Raw genomic sequence first — 22,546 nt, 5'->3', positions numbered from 1 at the left:
TGGTTGGTGACGTTGGTTTTATTTATTTTTTAACCGAGGTGAAATTCACATAACCGATAATGAACAATTTTAAAGCGTGCAACTCCTGCAACTCGGGTATGCGTTTTGTGCATTCGCAAGGTTACCCAAACACCACCTCCCTGACCGTTTCTTTAAAAAGAACAAGCCACACACGGAGCTTTGCTTATTTATTATTTTCTGACTGTGCTGGTGTTTGTATTTGCATTCTTTTTATCAGCCCTCTCGTTCAAAGTGGCACGCATGCATTTAAGAGATTGTCCCATTACTTTTTTTTTTTCCATCAGCCTGGTGGCCGATTTTGTAGAACCCTGAGGGTTTTTCTATCAAGACAGAGCCACAATGCCTGCATGTCCAGCACAGACATTGGATGGGCTGTTAAACAGCCACTGAACCACTAAAACTGAACCACTGAACCACTAAAAACCATGAGGTGGAGCTAGCTGTGGCAAATAAATGGTCTTTAGGCAAAGCAGCTGTCTCCTTTTTTATTTCACATAGTTTTTATGCGGCCCAGCTTTTTTTCTTTTACTCTCAAAGGATTTTTTAAAAAATTTTAATTGTGGTCAAATATGCATAACATAAAATTGACCATCTCAACCATTTTTAAGTGCACAGCTCAGTGCCATTAAGTACATTCACATTGTTGGGCAACCGTCCCCACCCTCCATCTCCAGAACTTTCTCATCTTCCCAAACTGAAACTCTGTCCCCATGAAACACTGACTCCCCAGCCCCTCCCCCAGCCCCTGGCCCCCACCATCTACTTCCTGTCTCTGTGGATCTGACTCTCTAGGGACCTCCTGTGAGTGGGATCACACAGTATTTGTCCTGCGTCTGGCTTCTTTCACTGAGCATCATGTCCTCAAGGTTCATCCACATTGTAGCATATGTCAGGATTTCCTTCCTTTTTAAGGCTGGATAACATTCCATTAGTGGGTACGGACCACACTTTTTTTTATCCATCGTCAATGGACACTTGGGTTGCTTCCACCTTTTGGTGTTATGAATGGTGCTGCTATGAACGCAGGTGTGCAAATATCTCTTTGAGACCCTGCTTTAGTTTTCTGGTGTCTCTTCTTATAAGGGAAGTAATCCCATTATAGGGGCCCAACCCTCAGGACCTCATCAAAACCTTATCACTTCCCAATGCCCCACCTCCAAATACCATCCCACTGGGGGATGGGGCTTCAACATACGAAGGGGGGTGGGGGACTCAAACATTCAGTGCGAGGCAGGGGCGTGAAAAACAGGACCTGGTGACGGACTGGATGTCGGAGGAAGAGGAGGCAAGCGTCAAGCACGGCCCCCCAGTTTCCAGCCTGAGCACCTGGGCAGATACTGGTTCAGGGATGAAGCGAGCGGTGGAGGGAAACACACACAGCTTCATTCCGCACCTGCTAAATTCAAGGTGCCACCGAGTGGAGGAGACCAGTGGCCAGCAAAACATAGGGAGACAAGTCAGGGCTGGCGTGGGTTTGGAAGTCTTCCGTGTTTGGGTGGTAACTTAAGGATGTGTCTGCCAAAGAGGCCAAGAGGAGGGGCCAGAGCAGCGGGAGGACTGTGCTGGGGGGACGTGAAGAGGCAGGGGCTCCGTGGGGGACTGCAGGGCTCCAGGCACCTGGGGAACCATCAACAACCGAGAGGAAGTATTGTTGCTGTTGTTGCATCCGAGGAGGGCCAGGTGGCCTGGCACAGCTGGAGTCAGGTGTTTGCCCTCCATCCATTCCCATGGCCCCGGGAGCAGGGCCTGGGGATAAACGACGCCCATCCAGGTGGCCATCCACACCGTGGACACGTTTGCTTTTTGATTCTGACAACGTTTGAACTTTCTCAATAGTAGTACACAGGACAGCTCTTTCCATTACCCAACGCTACAAAACAAATCATCCCCAAATTCAGTGGGATTTACTGTTTCTCACAAATCCGTGGCTCAGGTGGGCAGTTCCTGTGCCCCACATGGCATTGGCTGAGGCCACCTCTGCAGGGGCATTAAGGTCTTCTCACCCGTGTACAAGGCTTCTGTTAGGAGCATGGTTCTCCATGTGGCCGCCGGGCTCCTGGGCCCAGAACATTGTTGAAAGCAGGTTTGGGGTTCTGCCCAGATGCTACCTCTTGATGGAGAGAGCTGTGTCCACACAAGAAGGGGAAATGAAGAGCTTCCTCATTTTAAAGTTGCTTGGGGTGGGGGAGGGAATTCCCTGGCGGTCCAGTGGTTAGTTCCTTCATAGCATGGGGCTGTGTGTCTTCAGGGAAATTTCTGGGGAAAGGATAGCTGGGCGAAAGGCAAAATGCATTTGCACTTATGCTAGATGTCCGCCAACTCTGCCTCCATCGGGGTTGTCCCTCAGCACCTCCCCCTGCAACGTGTGGGCTCACCTGATCCACATGGCCCCACCAGCTAGGTGTACTGTCCGAGGACACGATTGCTTGATGTGGTTTTTTTAGGTGCCTTTCTTCTACTGTGGACCAGGTTTAGCATCTTTTCCTGTGTGAGGGTCATTTTCACCTCTTTGTTCTGTGGATTGTGTGTTCATGCTCTATGCCCACGTTCTTATCGGGATTTTGGTCTTCTCTTAATTTTTAAGAGCTCTTTATAGATCCATGAGATTAAGCTTTTATTTGCAATGTAATTTGCAATTAGTTCCCCCAGTTTGCCTCTTTTGTCTTTTGGTTTTTGCTTACTTTGCCATGCAAAATTAGTTCCTTACTTCTTTTCTCTCTTTTTTTTTTGGCTGCACCACGGGGCATGCACGATCTTAGTTCCCTGACCAGGGATCGAACCCATGCCCCCCTGCAGTGGAAGCGTGGAGTCTTAACCACTGGACCACCAGGGAAGTCCTGAGTTCTTTATTTCTCGTAACGTTGGACTCACTGTTATTTTTACACTTTTGCTTTTGGAATTTCCATCTCTTCTCTTGTTTACAAGCCTAGCCCCACCCTCCCTTCTGGGTCCACAGGCAAATAGTGCAGAAGATAGAAGTGTAGGCGAGACCCTTAGTATGTGCTTAGCTCAGGGAGGCAGCATGATGCACCGGTGAAGGGCAAACAGTTGAGTTCAAGGACATATCCCCCTTTATGTGACACCCCGGGATCTGAAGGCAGGGTGGAGAAGCCACAGCTGCCACCTGACCACCTCTGGGCACCCACGACGGCTTCCCGAGAAGCCCTGGTGGCTCTGTCTCACTTCCACCTTCAGGTTCCCCAGGTGTGTTAGTTAGCTAGGGCTTTGTAACAAAAGGACCACAAACCAGATGGGTTAAACACCAGAAATTTATCCTCTCCCAGTTCTGGAGGCCAAAAGTCCGAGATTGAGGTGTCAGTAGGGCTGGTTCCTTCTGAGTCCATGAGGGAGAATCTGTCCCAGGCCTCTGGCCTAGTTTCTGGTGATTTGCTGGCCATCTTTGCATTCCTTGGCTTGTAGATGCATCGCCCCAATCTCTTGCTTCATCTTCCCATGGCCTTGTCCCTGTGCGTGTCGTCTCTGTGTCTAAATTTCCCCTTATTCTAAGGACACCAGCCATACTGGATCAGGCCCACTCTAGTGACCTCATGTTAACTTGATCCCCTGTAAAGACCCCATCTCCAAATAAGGTCACCACCTGAGGTCCTGGGGGTTAGGGAGTCCGACATATGACCTAGGGGAGGGACTCAACTCAGCCCATAACACCAAGAGCACATGCCATCAGCAGCAGCTAATTTCATACCAAGACTCACAGCTGCAAGGGACCCTGGCGAGCAGAGCTGTTATGCCTGCAGCCCCCAAAGCTGGGGCAGGCGCAGAAGGAGAAGGGTGGGAAGAAGGTTCCACAGAGACAAATCGGCTGGCCTGCCCAGTTGGCACTTGGTCCCGGACTCACACCCATGGGTGCTGGTGGGTGGTGGCACTGGTGGGGCCCTGTGTGTGCAGCGGTAGCACCTGTGGGCTGGCACAGTCCTCCCCGGCCCCCGGGGCCAGCAGGCATGTCTCTGTCCTCCTCCCCAGAATTATGTGAGCTGCCACGACCCTAACAACAATGCACCCTTGAGATGGCCCAAAGTCCCGTATCAGATCTTGGGAGGCCCGACAGAGAACAAGGTCGTTTTCGACCAAAGAAACGGCATCTACATCTTCTTCATTTCCATCGTGGATCCATACTACAGGTGAGTCGCCCTGTGCCAGGGGCCTCTGGGGGAACAGCTGGCTCTCTGGGGACAGGTTGCACACATGAGAGGGACCCACTTTTCTCCCTCCCCTAGGATGACATTTGTTCACTTGCTAAATAAATCCTCATTCAAAGGCCATGCTGGGTGCCGGGGGAACAGCAATGCCCAGCAGCCCTGCCCCTGCCCTCAGGGACCAGAGTCACCCTCATGCCATGTCTAACAGGGGGGGTGCAGGAGCTGGTGCAGACTGGCCCCCAAACACTGATCATTAGATATTCAGGGATTCTGCAAGCCGGTTGGCTTCCCGCCGGCAGTTGGAGTACTGACACCACGGAAACTGACACTCATTACAGGCCACCCCAACCCGGCCCCAGGAGCTGGCTAATACTCGCCACCCACTGTGCTGGTTCAGATCATTAACGTCTCCCACTGGGAGGGGGAATACGGGCGGCATTCCTCCCCGCTCCCCCATCACCTATCCCTTCCAGACGGACACAAAGTCCACCCCCAAAAGCGCGGGGAGACCCTGCCTTTCCTAAAGGCCCCAGACCCTGGACCAGCTCTGGGACGCCAGGCGGAAGGCACCGTGGTGGGGATGCCCAGGGGAGAGAGGGGGTCTGCCTGCAAGGCTCATCCCCTCCCCTCCCTTCACCTTGCCTCCAGCAGAGCCCCCAGCGACTTCCCCCCCTTACCTGGGTGCCCTTCCCTCCATCCTGCCATCCCCAGCTGCTCGCAGCCACCTCAGGGATGCTTGTGGCCCCCATCACGCCCCCCACTCCGCGTCCACTGTGATGAGTGCTTTGTTGGTCTCTTCTGCCTGCCCCCCAGACTGAGCCTGGGCATGGAGGGAGGGATCCCTTGTCCCCAGAGCAGGGGACCACAGGGGTCCTGGGGAAAAATATGACCTCTGCTCAAATATGTAAGATGTTACGGAAAAACCCAAACGAACTTTTTGGCCCACACAATACACAGACGACAGCAGATTTATAAAGGATAAAAGTTAAGTGGATATAAATGGAACTCAGGACCCGGAGTCAATGCTCCAGGCCCAGCTCTTGTCTCCGTTGAGTTTTAAAACGTTTGCTGGGGGAATTCCCTGGCGGTCCAGTGGTTAGGCTCTGTGCTTTCACTGCCGAGGACCTGGGTTCGATCCTCGGTCGGGGAAATAAGATCCCGCAAGCTGAGCAGCGTGGCCAAAAAAAAAAAAAAAAAAACCAGTTTGCTGGGGTGAAGGGTGAGGCCCCCAAAGGCGGTGCCCCACGGCCTCTCCCTGCCCGCCCCTCGCAGTTACTGTCACCTGGAGACCACCTTCAGCGTCTACGTCTACGGGGCCTTCCCACTGCCCATCTTCCCGCCTGAGATCACCATCGTCCTGCTCACGGGCGCCACCCTGCTGTCCGTATGGCTGGCCTACGTGATCCCCAAGCTGCTGCACACTAAGCAGGGCCTCAGGGTCAAGGGCTTCTGGGTCAGTCTGCGCAGGAGATGCAGGAAGTCTTGTGCGTCTGGGCCAGGTGCTGAGCACGCCCGGGGGGTGGAGGTGGGGTGGCAGGGAGGGGGCAGAGTTGTCTTGAAATAAAGTGTTCGGTGAAATAGCCGGTGGCAGTGGGTATCACTCACGTTTTGCGGTTTTTCTACACCCACCTGCTTCCCTCAGCATTCTGGCACCAGAGTCCCTTTGAACTACGGCACCTACGTGGGTTGTTAGCAGTGAGAAGGTGGGCAGCCCAAGTCCTAGCGAACAGGAGCGTTTGGTGAGACGAGCCCGCACAGGCACGTGGTGGGATCATCAATCGGCAAGCCCCAGAGATGCATCGGACACTTGACGTGTTCTGTTAGAGAAACACGAGACCCAAGGAAAAGGGTGGGGGCTGCAGAAGACGGGGACGGGGGGTGGGTCCACCTCTGCTGATAAGCCCTGACATATACACAGACGAACACGTGTAGGTGTGTTTCGTGATGTCCACGAATAAAATATGGAAGCATAGCACATATTTTACACGTACCTGTGTTATGCATACATATGTATACAGATGAGCACACATGCATGTGTATACATATGTGCAGTGGTATGTATACATACATGTATATAACATGTAGACACATAAGGCACACACACGTGTCGATAATGTGCATGCATGTGCCTGTGTGTATACATGTACATGCATATTGCCTATGTGTGGATAATGTGTACATACATGCCCGTGTATATCTGCAATCTGCATATGTGTATGCATATGTCTATAATACACGTTCATGTACACGTGTGTATGCATGTGTGGGTGATGTGTATATGTCACATACGAGCACGGTGTGCGCATGTATATATTTATGCATAACCTCATTGTGCATACATGCGTGTAGACAACATGCACGCCTATGCTCATGTGTACGTGCATATATGCATGTGTACAGATATGTATATGCACATGTGAATACACATATAGGTGTGCATACCATGTACACATACGTGTATATGTACGTTTGATCAGTCTACCCATCTGTTCAGAGCTTCCCTCTCCCACACTTCATTCAAACCCCAGGTGGCACGGGACAGCTGTCTCGTTCTAGTGAAAACTTTCTCAATAACTTTTCTGATCACTCTTAGGTTAAAAGAACACATCCCACGGTCATTTAAACTGCCCAATACAGGGAATTCCCTGGCGGTCCCGTGGTAGGACTCTGCTTTCACTCCTGGGGCCTGGGTTCAATCACTGGTTGGGAACTACGATCCCCGCAAGTGGCTCGGCCAAAAAAAAAAAAAAATTGCCCAGTACGGTCTCCACCCAGTCGTTAAAAACCTCCACTCCCACACCCACTGCAGTGGCCAGTCACCTCACCCCCACCTCCGGGGGCTGCCTGGCCCACCTTCCACGCCTCTCTGGAGGGGACGGGTTAGGCTGTCAGGTGACACTCGTTTCACGACCCTCGGCCTGCATTAATCTTAAAGAAAACCAAGCCCATCCTGTCGCATCCACCTCGTTTGCCAGGGCCTTCCCTTCTTGGGGGCACTTCATATTTGTCTCGAAAATACTCCTAAGACGGCTGCAGGCACAGCGGGCTCAGAGGGAAGCGAGGGAAGGGAGCTCCTGGTTCCTCCAGGCCCGCATCCTGTTCACAACACAGACAGGCAATGATCCTGGTACAGCCCAGACTGGCTGGTCACCTCTGTCTCCCTGAGCCCTGGAACGCGTAGGCTCAAGGCGTGGTGCCAGCAGCCAAGACCCACTGCCCACACCCAGCCACCTCCTGGATCCTAGTCAAGCCCCCGGGGTTCCCCAGCAGAGACCAGCAGGGAAGGTCCCCGAGACCCAGCCCAGGGCCTGAGGCAGGAGGGTCCTTCCTCTGGCAGGGGAGGGGAGCTCCATCTCTCCTTACCTCCTTACGTGTCACTGGGAAACCGACTCACCCCCTTCAGAGTCACCTTGAGTATTTCAGGGGAGGGTGCGGCCGGCAGCTGCCCCGGGCTCTCCAGAAGCGAAAGGCAGACGCAGACGGGAGCCTGGCCCAGGATACAGGGTGGGGGGAGGGAGCTCCGTGGACTGGAGAGGGAGGAGCTGGGGCCGGAGGGAACAGGTGTGAGCGCTAAAGCTCCCAACCCGCCCCACCCTGCCCTCTGCCCGCCCCCTGGGAAGCAGAACCCAGGTGTGGCTGGGCCCGATGCGGATGCGGGGACGCAGCACCCAGGGCCTGGCTGGATGCCCACCCTGGGACGGGCACGCCCACCCTGGCCTCTGGCCCTCAGCTGGGCTGCAGGTGCACTCTGCACGCCCCATCACGTGCATGCCGGTTTGGGTCACCCGTGTGCCAGGTGGACACCGTCTCCCACATGCCTGCTCTGCCCCCACTCTCAGACCTCCACCCAGCACATGCCTCTGCACCCCAGGCCCCCCAGCTCTCCGCGTGCACATGAGCGGGGGGCCTTCCCACTCACCATCGGCAACACCCGCCCCTCCAGCTGGGCTGAGGCCGAGCCCAGCCCGCAGGCCTCTCCCCAGGCCCCACCCCACTTGCTGCAGTGTCTCCAGGGAAGTTCCCGCCCATCTCTGGGCAGACCTGACTTTCCCCATCAAACATGGAGGTGAAATCCCACCTCCCAGCAGCCCCCCATCCCTGCCGGCTGACTTGGATTTTCTGGGGCTAGGAGATGATGAGGGATTGTCCCGAACCCCAAGTCTAGGGCTCCCCGACTCTACTCTGGAAGCCCGGCACCCGGAAGGCGCCAGGGTCCCGAGGGGCCTCACCACGTGGCCCGGGGCCCGCTGGACGACAGGGCGGGCGAGGGGACAGCCCACGGCCCCCGAATGCCACCGACCGGACACTGCGCAAATAGCTCAAATCCGCTTTAATGGGGGGTGGCTCCCAGGTCCTGCCTGGGCCTCAAGGGGGTGGCGCTGGTAGGGACCGCAGCCTGCTTGCCCTTGCTGCCCTGCCTCCCCTTCCTGGCAGTCGAGTTGCCGGCCTTCCTCTTGCCGGAGGGCTTGGCGGCGGGGGGCCCCCCCGGGCCGGGCGGCGGCTCCTCGTCCAGCGCCTTGAAGTTGAGAAAGTAGTCCACGTCGGACACGGTATCCAGGATCTCGGGCACGCTGTAGTCGATGGACAGCAGCTCGTCGGGCAGGTGCAGCGAGCGGATGTCGCTGGACGAGTCGTCCCCGCCGCCCCCGCTGTCGGGCAGGGCGGGCCCAGGGGGCTTGCACGGGGCCCCGGCGGGCTCGGCGCCGCCCGGCAGGCAGTCAAAGAGCTTCATCGCGTCCTCGAGCATCACCTTCTCGGGCGGCATGAAGGCCCTGGCCACCTCAGGGGTCCTGGACTCGCCTGCCCCCAGCGGGGCCGCCTTGGGCTCGGTGGGGCCCGGTGGGTACAGCGGGCCGGGCCCAGCGCCGGGGGGCGGCTCCTTGAAGGGGAAGGTCAAGGGCTCGCAGGGCCCATCCAGCCGGGTCAGGCGGCCCTTGAGAGGGCCATAGGCGCCAGGGGGCAGCGTGATGAGCAGCGGGGGCAGCTTGCTCTCCTTGGGGGGCGGCGGGGGCGCCAGGCCTTGCTTGATCAAAGGGGGGGGCAGCTCTGCGAAGGCGGGGGGCCCTCCGTCCCCCACGAAGCCCAGGGCCTCAGCCCCGGGCCCCTCGGGCGGGAAGCAGGGCATGAGGTACCTGGGCCCCGCGGGGGGCGGCTGGTAGTGGGTGAACAGTGGAGGCGGCGGGGGCGGCACCGGGGCCTTGAGGCAGTGCTGGGCCTCCAGGAAGTAGGTGCCCGGCGAGGCGGGGCCCCCGGCGGCCAGGTTGTACAGGGACGACTGGCCGAAGTCGGAGGTGGTCCACTCAATTCGGTAGACGCGGGGGTCAAAGAAGCACCCGCAGGGCGCCATCTGGAAACCTGTGGCCAGGGAGGGCGGCCCTGAGAGGGGCAGTTCTGGGACCCACCTGGGGTGGATGGGGTCCAAACCGTGGGGCACGTCTGGGGCATGGAGAACACGGACCAACTTTGGGGTCCATTTGGGGAACAGGGACATAGGCTTTGCCTTTGGGGACCTCTCTAGAGGTCAGGGGCCCCAGGCCTTGCTTTGGGGGCCCATCTGGGGGGCCGGGGACACAGGCCTGGCTTTGGGAGACCTGTTTGGGGAACAAGAGACATAGGCTTTGCCTTCAGGGCCTCATCTAGGGGATGAGGGACACAGACCTTGGTCCAGGGCTCACTTTGGCGGACAGGGACTCAGGCCTTGCCTTCGGAGGAGGGAGCCGTCTAGGGTCAGGGGTGGGAGCAAGATGCCCCTGCCCACTCCCCCATCATCAAGGGTTGGTGGGAGGCCGGTACCTGCTGGAGGAGCTGGAAACACCTCTTTCTCCAGGTTTGGGGGGTGATACATGTTGGAGGAACCTGTGGACAAAAACAGGCAGCTGGGTGGGGTCCTGAGGCTGGCGGGCAGAGCCCTGGTCCCTGCCCCGATGGGTGCCCCCCACCCTCGTACCCACAGTGGGAAGAGGCTCTGTGCAGACGGGAGCAGGCTGGCTGCCGGGCCCTTCGGTGGCGTCCAGGCTCCGGGGACTGAAGCCTTCTTGGGGAGCGGCGGGTGCGTAGAAGGGTTTGGGGTGCTGCATGGGGAGGCGGGGGCCTGGCTGGGCAGGCCAGGAGGGCAGTAGGTGGGAGCACAAGCGGCCCACCCGGAGAAGAGGCTCAGAGTCCTGCGGAGTTCTGTTTCTCCGGTTACTCCAGGCAACGGATTCCAGGCTGCGGCCCACCCACTGGTCAGGGTTCCGGGTAATGGTGGGGGGGGCCGGGCGGGCAGGGGCAGATGGGGAAACCAAGGCAGCCAGAGATGGGCGTCACAGAGAGCATGGTGGACACTGGGCCCGGTCTGCCGCCTTCCGCCTCTGCCAGCAATGCCTGCCTGACAGCTCCGAGGCCCCTTCCTCCAGGCAGCCCGCCCTGATCCACACCCACACAGGCCAAGGCCCCATCTCATGAGCTCTGGTGGCTTGTTTGTGGTCAAGGCCTTTGGGCACCAGCAGTGGCCAGCATGGGGCTGGTGAATGAGTGAGGAAGGAGGGAGCTGCGGGGATGGGGATGGTGGGGGAAAGCTGGGGGGGATGGTGGGTGGGGCATGAGACAGCCTCAGGGTCACAAAAGGGCCTGGGTTTTAAAAGAATAAAATTTATTGCCTTCTCATTCCCTGGGGAGCCCGCTGGGCACTCAGACACCCCCGCCCGCCCCTGTGGCTACTTGTAGGCGTTGGCCTTGTGCTTGGGCAGGAAGACGAAATTGGGCGGCACGGGTCCCAGCAGCATCTCACTGTGAGGAGGACGGGAGCAGAGTCAGGCCTGGGGCGGGGCGGCCCCCAGCCCAGCTAGCCCCACACCCACTGGCTCCCCAGTGCCCTATCTCCCAGGGCCTCGGCGGCTCCCGGGCACCTGATGCGGATCCAGTCGGCCGCCTTCTGGCTGGCCATGAGCGTCTCCAGGTAGTCGCGGCCCAGGTAGTAGGGCGGCCGCTCGTTGATCCTCTGCGGGAGCCGCTCCAGCAGGCCCACGGGCACGTACCTGCGGACGGGAGCACCGGGGAGGGGCTTGGGCCGGGCCTCCCCAAGACACCCCGCCCCGCCACCCCGATCCCACCTGCACAGGAAGGAGAGCCACTCGAGGAGGAAGCGGCGCGTCTTCTCCACGCCCTGCGTGTCCGAGCCCCAGTGCTCCAGGCCGTAGTGCGCGAAGTCCCGCAGGATGTCCAGGCGCTCAGACGACGAGATGTCCCAATGCCGTTGCTCCTTGATCTCCGTGAACAGCCACGGCTTGAGCAGGGCGCCGCTGGGGGCGGGCGGTGGTCAGCAGGCCGGTGGCGGAACCCCAGCCCCTAAACCCATGGTCCCCAACCTCCCGGCCACGCTCACACAAACTTCAAAGCCCAAGAGTTCCCAGCCACAACCCTGAGCCCACAGCTACAGAAATTTCCCGTCTCCCCTGTCCCCACAAGCAGCCACCTCTGACATCTCCCTGCCCGGGGAATAACGGAGCAGGGGGTAGGCAGGCGGGCTGGGGGCACCGGCGTTGGGGACAAACTCAGACGCGCCCTCACCTTCCCCGAGCTGCAGGCTGGGCGCTCAGGGGCAGCCCCGGCTGGTTCTTTGTATCCCCGCCCTGGGCACACTTACCGGGCGATCATGATCCCAGCGACACCAGTCTGCATGGCACGGTTGGCGTCCTCGTACGACAAGATATCCCCGTTTCCTGAGGAACAGAGACTGGGGCCTCAGGGAGCTGCGTGCAGGCGGGGATGCCGGGGCTTCGGGAGTTCTTGTCAGCCCAGCAGCATTCCCCATCGGGGCAGGAGGGGGCCCAGGTGACGGGTGGGCCCCGGTGCGTGGCCTCTGGTGGCAGGGGACCCACCGAAAAGGGGCATGGGGCTGGCTGCTGTCGCGCACTGCTCGATGTACCGCCAGTCGGCCAGCTTGGTGTAGCGCTGCTCCCGCGAGCGGCCATGGAGCTGGAGGAGAGGCAGCCAGGTAGGGAGGGAGGGAGGGAGGGGCAGGGGGGCGGAGAATCAGACAGAGAAAGAGACCCAGAGAGCCCAGAAGAAACAGACTGAGAGAGAGAGAGAGAGAGAGAAAGACAGACAGACAGACGGAGACAGAGACGGAGGGAGAGCCAAAGACCAGGAGGGAGGAGCAAGAAGGGAGGAATGGTTAGAAAGGGATGCGCCTCGGGGGTCCCAACACCCGCTGTGGCCCGAGACCCACCGTGACCAGCGCGGCCCCCCAGTCTCGCAGCTCGGGCAGCAGCCGGTGGGCCAGATTCACGCGCTCGTGGACACCCGTGCGGAGCTTCACGGTCAGCGGCACGTCCAGCACCTGTGGGGACGGGTGTGGTTGGTGGGGCCCGGGGTCAGGCCGCGGGGTCAGGCCGCGGGGGATGGCGGCGGTGGAGGGTGTCTCGGGCTGTACCTGGTTCATGCCGCGGACGATCTGCTGGAACTTGGCTGAGCGGTTCATGAGGGCGCAGCCCCCGCCCTGGGAGAGACGGGCGGCTCAGGCTTGGGAACGCGAGACCCTGGCTGGGCCCGACACCCCCCTGCTGTCCTCACTGTACAGATGGGGAAAGCGAGGCCCAGAGGCCCACACAGGTTCCCCAGGGACTCCGCCCACCCACATTCTGCCCTTCATGGGGTGCCAGGGTTGAGTGGCTGGTACCTTCTTGTACACGAGGTCGATGGGGCAGCCGACGTTGATGTCCACGAAATCCACCTCGATGGTGCGGTTCAGCAGCTCGGCACACTTGGTCATGGTGTCGGGGAAGGCGCCCTCAAGCTGTGGCGGGTGGCCGGGCAGTGGGTGAGGGGCCCTCCCTGACTGGCCCTGTGCCAAGGCCAGCAGCTACTGGAGGTGCGTCAGGCTGGCACCTGGCCTGTGGCTGAGGCAGGGGGTCTGGGAGGTGAGCCAGGAGAACCCAGACCTGAACCTGGCTCTGAAACATGGCAGCTGAGAGCCCCTCTTCCCTCCCTCCCTCCCTCCCTCGGGGCTGCACCGACCTGGACACCGAAGACATCCTCGCAGGGGTGGCGTTTGAGCAGGGCCCATTCAGACGTCTGGCCCTGCAGCAGGTTGATGCACACAGCCATCTCCCCGCACGTCACATCCGCCCCAAAGCGCTTACAGACCCGCCGGAAGGGCAGGTTCCCGCACTGGCGACAGCAGGGGACAGATTCACATGTGAGGGCACAGCAGGCAGGGACCCCAGACACCCGCCCAAGCCCCAAGCCCCCAGGGTGGGGAGGCAGTGGGTACTGCTGGGATGACCACGCTGCCAGCTCCCGGCCCACCTCACTGTGGGTCCTACCGTGGTGAGGGGGGCAAGGTACAGTTTGCCACTGATGTCCAGCTGGTGGGAAAGAAAATGCACAATGAACCTCCACACTCCAACCTGGCTTTCAAGGCCTCTCAAGCCTCAAGCATCCCCAGTTTTTGCCCCACACGCTTTGTCCTGCCCCAATCAGCCTGGCTCCCTTTCACCTCCGTGCCTCTGCACAGGCCAACCAATCCCTCCACCACGAAAGTTCTTTTCTCCATGTTCTTCTCCACTAGAGACTTCTACTCAACTGTCAAAACCCCAGTCCCAATACCCTCTCTTCCAGGAAGCCTTTCCCACTGCCCCCCTCTGCCACAGCCCGGACCCTCCAGAGCTGGGAGTGAGTGTCCAGCTCTATCTGCCCCCAACATTGCTAGTGTCCTCTGCAGGAAGCCCATGACACGTACCCGCTTCTTCTCACAAGGCTGCAACCTGACTACATCCTCATCTGTCAGGGGCCCGCAGGTCCTTAAAGGGCCACTGGGAGGGGCAACGGTGCCCGGCCCCTGGGGGGCCTGCTGGGCGTCACAGTTGTCCTGCCCTGGGGCACCCTCAGCCTCCATGACCTCGGGGACAGTGGCTTCGGGAGTGGGGCCTGGCAGCTGGCTCTTGCTCAGCTGGCGCAGGGCCTGCTCTGCATGCTTGAAGTGGATCTTGCGCTTTCGCAGTTGCTGCTGCAGGACCTTGTCCAGGCCATTGCGGACGGGCGGGGCCTGGACCAACCCCTCCTTCACCAGATTCTGGCCCTCGGGTCCCAGATGGGCCCCGGCAAAGCGGCAAGTCACACCATAGGGGCACCTGCCGAAGGTCTCAAAGAGCACACAGTGGGGGCCCAGGTCAGCTGGCTTGGTCTCCAGGTAGCGGCCCACATCGTGCAGGAAGCGGCAGCGGTCGCCATAGAAACACTTAGCGGCAGATTCCTGCAGGGAAACAGGGAGGCAATGAGGGAGGACAGGGAGATGCTGAGGCAGCCAGGCAGCCTGGGTTTGAACCTCAACTCTCTCCCCTCCTGACTGTGCGTCCTCAGACAAGTCAGTAACCTCACCAAGCCTCAGTTTCTTCACCTGGAAGACGGAAACAATAACGATACTTACATCATAACGTCATGAAGATTGAATGGGGGGTAGAGAGGCTCACACTCAAGGCCTCTGGGACTTTCTGGTGACAATGACACTCACCTGGACCAGGGAGGGGCAGAGCCTGTTCTTGTCATAGTGGGTGGGCTTCACATGGGGCCGGCACTTGTTCTGACCCCGGACCCTCTTCTGACCCTGTGGCTGCTCCCGAGGCTCAACAGCCTCCTCTGTCTGCCTGTCCTCTGTCTGCCCATCCTCCAGCCGGATCCGCTTGGCCTCAGGTTCAGCCAGGTCATTGCCAGCAGGGTCTCCAGCCTCGGTTTCCTGGCTGGGCTTCTCCTGCCCTTTGGCTTCCAGGAATTCGTGGAAGTGCTCCTTGGTGGTTAGGTATCTGCCAGCAGAGGGGCAGGGGAAAGGAGGGCTTGTGGAAGAAGTCCCTCCCCTGAGCTCAGATTCAATGAACGCTGGGGAAAGGGACTGAGAACACTTGTTCCTGCTTACATGCTTCTACTGATGGGGTGCTCACTACTTAGAACTAGCCAGCTGCCAGCCTAGGAGCACCTCAAGGCCACAGGGAGGACCTATTTTGTTTATTTTCTTTATTATTATTTTTTGGCTGCGTCGGGTCTTAGTTTCTGCACGCGTGGTCTTCATTGTGGCGCACAGGCGTCTCTCTAGTTGTGGCGTGCGGGTTTTCTCTCTCTCTAGTTGTGTCGCGCCGACTCCAGGGCGCATGGGCTCTGCAGTTTGCAGCACACGAGCTCAGTGGTTGTGGCGCGCGGGCTTAGTTTCCCCCCAGCAAGTGGGATCTTAGTTCCTCCACCAGGGATGGAGCCCGCGTCCCCTACATCGGAAGGCGGATTCTTTACCACTGGACCACCAGGGAAATCCCAGGGAGGACATATTTTGTTCCTGGGTCCCCAGTGCTCAGACTGATGAAGTACAGGTGTGAGGTGTGAACGTCCCCGGCTATGTTAGGCTAAAGGAAACTACATGTTCCCGCGTGCCTTGCAACGGGTCCAGAGCCGCCACATTTCCTAGCATGCCCTTCAGCCCTACAAGCCCCAGCATGCCCCCTGGCACTCACTTCAGACACAATTCCCTGCCCGTAACTGCGGCTGGCCTGAGATGCACTTGCGCTGTTCCCGTCATACGCTGGGACTACACTCCCCAGCACGCACTGCGGCCTCCGCCTCAAACCCCGCCCACCCCAGCATGGACCGCGGTGTCTTTCGCACATGTGACAGTCCCCAACGTGCGCGACCCCGGGTGCTCGCTGACCCTGCGAGCGGAGGAAGGGCCCAAACAGAAGAGCCTGCGAGCTTCCCGCGCTGGGCCGCTGCCCCAGCTCCCGGCATGCGCCGCTCGGGCCGCGCTACGGGTGCCGGGAAGGCCCCGTGAACTGCTCCCCCGACCCAGCGACTCACTGAAGTTTAATGGACGCTACTCCCCGTTCCGGCTCGATGGCTCCTGGGTCGCCACCACCACCACTCTCTGCTGGGGCTTCCACCGCTCCCTCCGCCATCGGCCCCCCTCACACCCGCTTTGGAGTGTTGCGGCAAGGCCTTCCGGGTCGCGCGTGTGTCTTCACCGGTCTACTGGTGAAATGCGCATGCCCGGGTCGCTCCAAGTGACGCCATTGTATGCGCGTCGACGCAGTTGGGCGGAGCCTAACAGGGGGTGGGGTCTCGGGTCCCGTATATAACTCTGAACCCTTTGTGGGAACTGGAAATGTTCAATAACCCACTGGGGGCTCTGAAACTGGCTTCCCGGCGGCCACAATCGGCCCACAGAAGTGTTTTGATTTCCTGATGGGGTTTTTAATTGTTTAAATACCACTACTTTTATTTAGGGCATTCATTCAACAAATAACTCGTCGAGTGCCTGTGTGCTAGATGCTGTCCTAGATGCCAGGGATACAGTAGTGAATAAAACAGACCAAAAGGGCTTCCCTGGTTGGCGCAGTGGTTGAGAATCTGCCTGCCAATGCAGGGTACACGGGTTCAAGCCCTGGTCTGGGAAGATCCCACATGCCGCGGAGCAGCTGGGCCCGTGAGCCACAATTACTGAGCCTGCGCGTCTGGAGCCTGTGCTCCGCAACAAGAGAGGCCGCGACAGTGAGAGGACCGCGCACCGCGGTGAAGAGTGGCCCCCACTTGCCGCAACTAGAGAAAGCCCTCGCACAGAAACGAAGACCCAACACAGCCATAAATAAATAAATAAATAAATAAATAAATAATTAAAAAAAAAAAAAAAAACAGACCAAAAAATCCTTGCCTTTAAAAGCTGAGATAGGAGTGGTGAAGACAATGAACATAATACATAAGTAAGGTATACTGTATGTCGGACAGTAATGAAGCAGGGAAGGGGAAGTGGGAAAGCCATTTTTGGTGGTTGCAGTTCTGAATAGAATGGTCAGGGAAAGCTTCACTGAGAAGGTAACATTTGAGTATTTTCGAAAGAAGTGAAGGAGAGAAATAGGGATATCGGAGGAAAAAGTGTTCCACTTTGAGGGAACAGCCAGTGCAAAGGCCCTCAGGCAGGACCGTGCCTGGTGTGTTGGAGAAACAGTGAGCCCTGTGTGGTTGCTGCTGAGTAAGGGAGGGGGAAAGAGGGAGGAGGTGAGGGCAGGGAGGTGAAGGGGGTAGGTCTTGCAGGGCCTTGTGGGCCTTTGGGAGAACTTGGGATTTTACCCCGAGGGAAGTGGGAGGGCAAACAGCCAAGGACGGCAGAATCTAGTCCTCATTTTCCACAGTCCCCACCATGCCCTGTTGCACCCTCCTAAAGCTCCCTGTTGCTGAAAGAGCCTTGATGCAGTACAGGGACCTCAGGGCTCTGGACTCAGCCTGTCAGTTTCGAATCCCAGAACTTCCACTTACCATCTGGGAACATTGTCCTTTTTTTTTTTTTTTTTTTTTTAAATATTTATTTACTTATTTTTGGCTGCGCCAGGTCTTAGTTGCCGCATGAGGGATCTTCGTTGCGGCATGCCGGATCTTTTAGTTGTGGCATGGACTTCTTAGTTGCGGCATGCAGACTTCTTAGTTGCAGCATGTATGAGGGATCTAGTTCCCTGACCAGGGATCGAACCTGGGCCCCCTGCATTGGGAGCTTGGAGTCTGGACCACCAGGGAAGTCCCGGAACATTGTCCTTTTCAAAAATTTATTTATTTATTTATTTTAAAAATTTATTTATTTTTGGCTGCGTTGGGTCTTCGTTGCTGCACGCGGGCTTTCTCTAGTTGCGGCGAGCGGGAGCTACCCTTCATTGCAGTGCACAGGCTTCTCATTGCGGTGGCTTCTCTTGTTGTGGAGCACGGGCTTTAGGTGCATGGGCTTCAGTAGTTGTGGCACGTGGGCTCAGTAGTTGCGGCGCACGGGCTTAGTTGCTCCGCGGCATGTGGGATCTTCCCAGACCAGGCATCAAACCCATGTCCCCTGCATTGGCAGGCAGATTCCTAACCACTGCTCCACCAGGAAAGTCCAGAACCTTGTCCTTTAACTTCTCTGTGCCTCAGTCTCCTCATCAGAAAAATGGGGCTGATAGAAATATCTCTTTTAGAAAGTAAGGATTCAATAAATAACAATCAACAAATGTTAATGACTACTGTTGTTACTGTTACTTTATTACTATTTTTTGCCTTGAATTACATGAACACAGTGCAGAATGGGAATAACCAATCCCTTAGCTCCCCCCTGCATTTCACTGCTAAACTTGACAGAGCTTTCCCTGAGCAGGAAGTGAGGCAGGGACTGTGTTCCTTGAGTGACAGATGGAGAAACTGAGGCCTGAGGAGGGAAGGGATTTGCCTGAGCCCACAACAGGCTCAGCACCAGCTTTTCTGAGACCTGGGAGAAAATGGAATGGGGGCGGGGAGCAGCTTGTCTTCCATCTCTGGCCTCGGCCGCCCTCTGTAGGACAATCTGGGAATAAAACAGTGGAGTCGGGGACTCTGGAAGCAACCACAGCGGTCCTTGGGAGACTCAGCCCCCCTTACCCACCTCCAGAGACGAGAGCTCGCTTCTTCCTGAGGTGCCCGTCCCATTGCCTCCTGAGGATCTACCATCGTCTCCCTGACATCATCCCACGGGCACCCAGACCACTCTGGGGAGACAGTTGTTCAGGTGGGGAAACCGAGGCCCACAGAGGGCAACCTCAGGAATGAGCCTCCCCTCTCTGAGCCTCAGCCTCCAAGGAGAACCCTCCTAGGGCTCCCTGGCTCTGCCCTGTGATGACCTGCCTTCTCTGTGTAAGGCAATCCTGGAACGCTTCCTGTGGGGAGGGGGAGAAAGGGAGACTGTGGACTGGCCATTAATAACTACGGTATTAATATAAGTGACACACTATTAATTGCTTGCTTTTTTTTTTTTTTTTTTTTTTGGCTGCACTGCGCGGCTTGCAGAATCTTAGTTTCCCAACCAGGGATTGAACCTGAGGCCCTAGCAGTGAAAGCACCAAGTCCTGACCACTGGACTGCCAGGGAATTCCTGTTAATTGTTATTATTTATTGTGTTATTATAATGGTGTAATATTAATCATTTACCAGTAGCTAGACAATTTTGAGCACTTACTGTATGCCAGGCTCTGTTCTAAGGTCTTTTCATGTATTAACTCCGTTATTCCTCTCTCTGATCTTATGTGGAGGGAACAGGTATTCATCCCAACGCTACCTGAATCCACGGGCTGCAGAGGTCCCTGGCCCAGGGGCTGCCCCACCGCCTAGCCAGAGACCTGGGCATCAGCCTCCCCGCCTGTCTCTCTCCCAACAGCCTGTCAGTCCCCATGTCCTCCTTGCTTTCTCTCCAGGGTCTCTCTCTAGTCTATCCCCTCTCCCACCAACACCCCTTCCAGGCCTCAATCTCCCATCCTGCCCCCAACAGTCCAGCCTCCCACAGCTCTTTCTAAAACACAGATCTGACCATGGCCCTCCCCTGCTCCCAATCCTTCCATGGCTCCCTACTGCCCCAGCCCTGTACCACAGCCCCAAGTTTCCTGCATAATCCAGCCCCTGCTGCCTTCCCCAGCTTCATCCCTCTTCACCTCCTCACTCCCTAAACTCAAGCACCAAGTTCATTCCAGACCTCCCATGAGCCAGTCTTACCTCCCAGCCTTTGCACATGCTGTTCCCTCTCCCAGGAACACTATTCCCTGCACCCAGTCACCTTGCTTATTCCACTCACCGTTCTGTTCTCAACGTCTCCTTCTCTGGAAAAGGGATGCGTTGAGGATCTTCCCCATTAAACTATGAGCCCAGGGCTGGTGGGAGTCAGGTCTGCTCCAGTCGCTCTGTGTTGCCACCATGCAGCACCAGGCCTGGCACACAGTAGGTGCTCAGTGAACACTTGCTGAGTGAATGCATCTTGTCACAGCTAGGGAAACTGAGGCACGGGGGCAGGACCTGCTGGGTGGGGGTCCCACCTTCACTGAGGATTTGGCAGGAAGCTGAGGACTTCCCAGGTGTCAGCCTGGAGAGCGTGGGGACATTGAGAAAGATGTCCCCCGCCAACTCTGAACCAGGCGTGAGTCGTACCAATGCCTGACCTTGGCTGATCTGAGGAAGCAGGAGGGAGGCAGGTCGCGCTGGGGCCCCGAGCAGGTGGAGAGACTGAGGCACCCAGGAGGGGGTGGGGCAGAGCCTTGGGAAGGTACCACTGGCACTCAGCCCAGTCACTGGAGCTCCCCCTGCCTCTGTCCCTTTCTTTTATTCTTCCTGTTTCTGTCTCAGTTTTTTTGGGTCTCTTTCTGTATTTCCTTCTCTCTGTGTGTCTATCTCATATCTTTCTCTGCATTTCTCTTTCCCCCGTGTATTGTCTCTCTCCATCTTTCTCTCTGCATCTGTCTCCATTTCTCTGCTGCACCCCCCCAGGCATCTCCCCCCTCTGTCTCTCTCACCCTCCACGTCTCTGTCTCCCCTGCCCTCTCTCTGTCCCTCTCAACCAGGCCAGATAGGGGAGGAAGCACAGGGCAGGTGCAGCCTGGGCTCTTTGCCCGTTGCCGCCAGGACTGCCCCGGATTTGTGGCTGCGCCTCCTTTATCTGGGGCTGCAGCTGCCCCTTATCTTCTGGCTTCAGGACACGAGACCAGGATTAGGGCAGCCCGGGCCAAGGACGAGAGAAGGCAGGGCCAGGCTGGCGGGTGGCGAGAGCCAGGGTGCTGGGATGTATGTGGCGCCTGTGAGCCTCAGGGGCTGGGGCTGCCGTACGCGTGAGTGTGTGCGTGTGTACTATGTGTGTCCGTGTGAGTGTGTGTGATGGTGTATACGCATTTGCAGAGTATGATTGACTTTGGGGGACATCTGTGTGCGTAATTGTGTGTCTGCGTGTCGATGTGCGTATTTAAGAGTCTGTGAGCGTGTGTCTGTGTGTCTATTGTATGTGTGTGCGTGGATACACACATAGTGTCCACACATTTGTGGCTTCTGGGGGGGGGTGTGTCTGTAAGCTCACATAAAGTCTTCAGCCCGGGCCGCACCTCTCAGGTGTCCCCCAACCCCAAGGCCCACCCCACCCACCTCCCCTCCCCTCTGCCCCCAGGCCTGATGGCTTTCCCGCCTTGCCGACGTGGGCCCCCAGGGACAGGGCCCTCCATCTGTGACCTGCGGCTGCAAATGGCCCTGTGGGGATGGCTGCCGGCCTTGCTTTTCCCATCCTCTTCTGGAACAAGCCAGCTCCTTCCTGCCACCCACAAGGCCTCGTGGGCCCCATTCCAGCCAGTCGGGCCGGCTCCTTCCCTGGTCCCCGCGGCCCTTGCTCTGACCCCCAGCCAGGAGTGGGTGTCCAGCTGTGCTCCCTGTAGGGGCTGAGGCCTCTCTCGGCCCTCAGCATCATCCAGCTCTTGGTGAGGATAACTTTGGCAAATCAAGAGCCCCGAAACCTGGTTTCAGGGAGCCTCTTGGCTGATAATCAGCAGCCCTGTGCTGAGCTGGCCCAGTGACCCTGGGCGATCCCCCTCATGTCTCCATGGGAAGACAACACTCACTTCCCACAGCCGCGGGTCTGCACTGGGCACAGAACAAACATAGGAACCATTTCACAGATGGGGAAACTGAGGATCAGCAAGCTCAGCCACAAGTGCTGGGGGATGGAGTAACGCTTATTGTGGGGCGATGCTCTGGCTGGGGGGCAGCTGGAGGGACAGAGGACACAGAGGGTGCCGGGCCACTTCCACCCCCACGGGGCTGCTCCCTGGAGGGATCCCCGAGGTGCAGCCCTGGGCCTGCAGGGCCTGGACCAGCTCCTGGCGCTAAGATGGAAACTTCTCCACCAGCCAAGTCTGCATCTTGGCCAGTGGCTGCTGGCCTCCCAAAACCTCCACCTAGGCCTCCACCCATGAACAGAACACTCCCCCTGGGGAGCAGTGACCATCAGGGGAGGGCAGGGGGCCAGCCCCCAGGGGACAGGGGTGGAGGAGCAGCTGGGGGCCATGGCTGAACGTTCTGGAGTCATCCAGCCCCAGATTTGAACCTCCACCTTACTGTGTGATCTTGGGCCAGTGTCTTGACCTCTCTGATCCTCGGGTTTCATAACTGCCACGTGGGCTCCAAGCATGCTGGGGAAGGGGAGGCGTTGCCTGGAGCTATCTGGGGGTGGTGAGGAGGCAGTGAAGGAGCGGAACTAATTTCCCGGCAAACACTGGGGTGGAGGGGGCGGGCAAGTGGCGGGGCCTGGGTTCTGGCTGCCCCTGCACTGTCCCACCCCTGCCTCAGCCTTGACCTTGGGGCCAGCAGGCTCGAATCAGCCCCAGGGGCCACAGGCCCTTGGGTGCCCCTGCTCTTGGCTGAGCTTCTTCCCCACCATCCATGCACTGGGGAGACCACAGTCCCTGGCCCAGGCTGCACTTTCAGCGTGGGAGGTTCAAGGCTGAGTTCCACCCACCCTGCCCCACAGCAGCCCCAGTCTGGAACAAGGAAGGTTTAAAAATAAAGCATTGTAAATACCCGTGTTTCCTGCAAATAGAACCAGCCCCTGAATCCCCTCG

The 22,546-nt window shown here is 58.1% G+C and overlaps 3 protein-coding genes across 3 annotated transcripts in view; 1 reads left to right on the top strand and 2 right to left on the bottom strand.

Moving 5' to 3' along the window:
• Window positions 1–5,871, top strand: part of CATSPERD (cation channel sperm associated auxiliary subunit delta) — a 41,164-nt gene extending 35,293 nt beyond the window's left edge. Inside the window, exons 21-23 of the mRNA XM_061189065.1 lie at window positions 4,003–4,160; window positions 5,451–5,703; window positions 5,821–5,871. Of these exons, the coding sequence (XP_061045048.1) occupies window positions 4,003–4,160; window positions 5,451–5,703; window positions 5,821–5,871 (462 nt within the window). The remainder of the gene's footprint in view (window positions 1–4,002; window positions 4,161–5,450; window positions 5,704–5,820) is intronic.
• A 2,620-nt stretch (window positions 5,872–8,491) lies between these two features.
• PRR22 (proline rich 22) lies at window positions 8,492–10,698 on the bottom strand. The gene is made up of 3 exons (XM_061190663.1): window positions 10,126–10,698; window positions 9,972–10,034; window positions 8,492–9,533 (listed from the first exon to the last, which is right to left on the bottom strand). Exons 1-3 carry the CDS (start codon window positions 10,253–10,255, stop codon window positions 8,509–8,511), a joined length of 1,218 nt encoding a protein of 405 aa, XP_061046646.1. The 5' UTR covers window positions 10,256–10,698; the 3' UTR covers window positions 8,492–8,508.
• A 94-nt stretch (window positions 10,699–10,792) lies between these two features.
• Window positions 10,793–16,163, bottom strand: DUS3L (dihydrouridine synthase 3 like). Its single transcript, XM_061190662.1, has 13 exons — window positions 15,996–16,163; window positions 14,671–14,959; window positions 13,900–14,412; window positions 13,484–13,525; window positions 13,176–13,328; window positions 12,838–12,954; window positions 12,592–12,657; window positions 12,388–12,498; window positions 12,038–12,134; window positions 11,803–11,878; window positions 11,270–11,458; window positions 11,066–11,194; window positions 10,793–10,946 (listed from the first exon to the last, which is right to left on the bottom strand). The coding sequence occupies exons 1-13, from the start codon at window positions 16,091–16,093 to the stop codon at window positions 10,874–10,876; spliced, it is 1,953 nt and encodes a 650-aa protein (XP_061046645.1). The 5' UTR covers window positions 16,094–16,163; the 3' UTR covers window positions 10,793–10,873.
• Window positions 16,164–22,546: the final 6,383 nt, after the last annotated feature.

The sequence above is a fragment of the Eubalaena glacialis genome, chromosome 4 (genome assembly GCF_028564815.1).
Source record: "Eubalaena glacialis isolate mEubGla1 chromosome 4, mEubGla1.1.hap2.+ XY, whole genome shotgun sequence".
NCBI classification, from domain to species: domain Eukaryota; kingdom Metazoa; phylum Chordata; class Mammalia; order Artiodactyla; family Balaenidae; genus Eubalaena; species Eubalaena glacialis.
Note: the sequence above shows the minus strand (reverse complement) of the source record. Positions and strands in the feature narration are given on the sequence as shown.

Coding starts and splice junctions, on each gene's coding strand:
- DUS3L (XM_061190662.1), bottom strand. CDS start 16,093: ATGGCGGAGGGAGCGGTGGAAGCCCCAGCAGAGAGTGGTGGTGGTGGC. Junction 14,413..14,670: donor TCTGCCCCTCCCTGGTCCAG/GTGAGTGTCATT, acceptor GTTTCCCTGCAG/GAATCTGCCGCTAAGTGTTT. Junction 11,459..11,802: donor GCTGGGATCATGATCGCCCG/GTAAGTGTGCCC, acceptor GCCCGCCCCCAG/CGGCGCCCTGCTCAAGCCGT.
- PRR22 (XM_061190663.1), bottom strand. CDS start 10,255: ATGCAGCACCCCAAACCCTTCTACGCACCCGCCGCTCCCCAAGAAGGC. Junction 10,035..10,125: donor AGAGCCTCTTCCCACTGTGG/GTACGAGGGTGG, acceptor TTTTGTCCACAG/GTTCCTCCAACATGTATCAC. Junction 9,534..9,971: donor GTTTCCAGCTCCTCCAGCAG/GTACCGGCCTCC, acceptor CCCTGGCCACAG/GTTTCCAGATGGCGCCCTGC.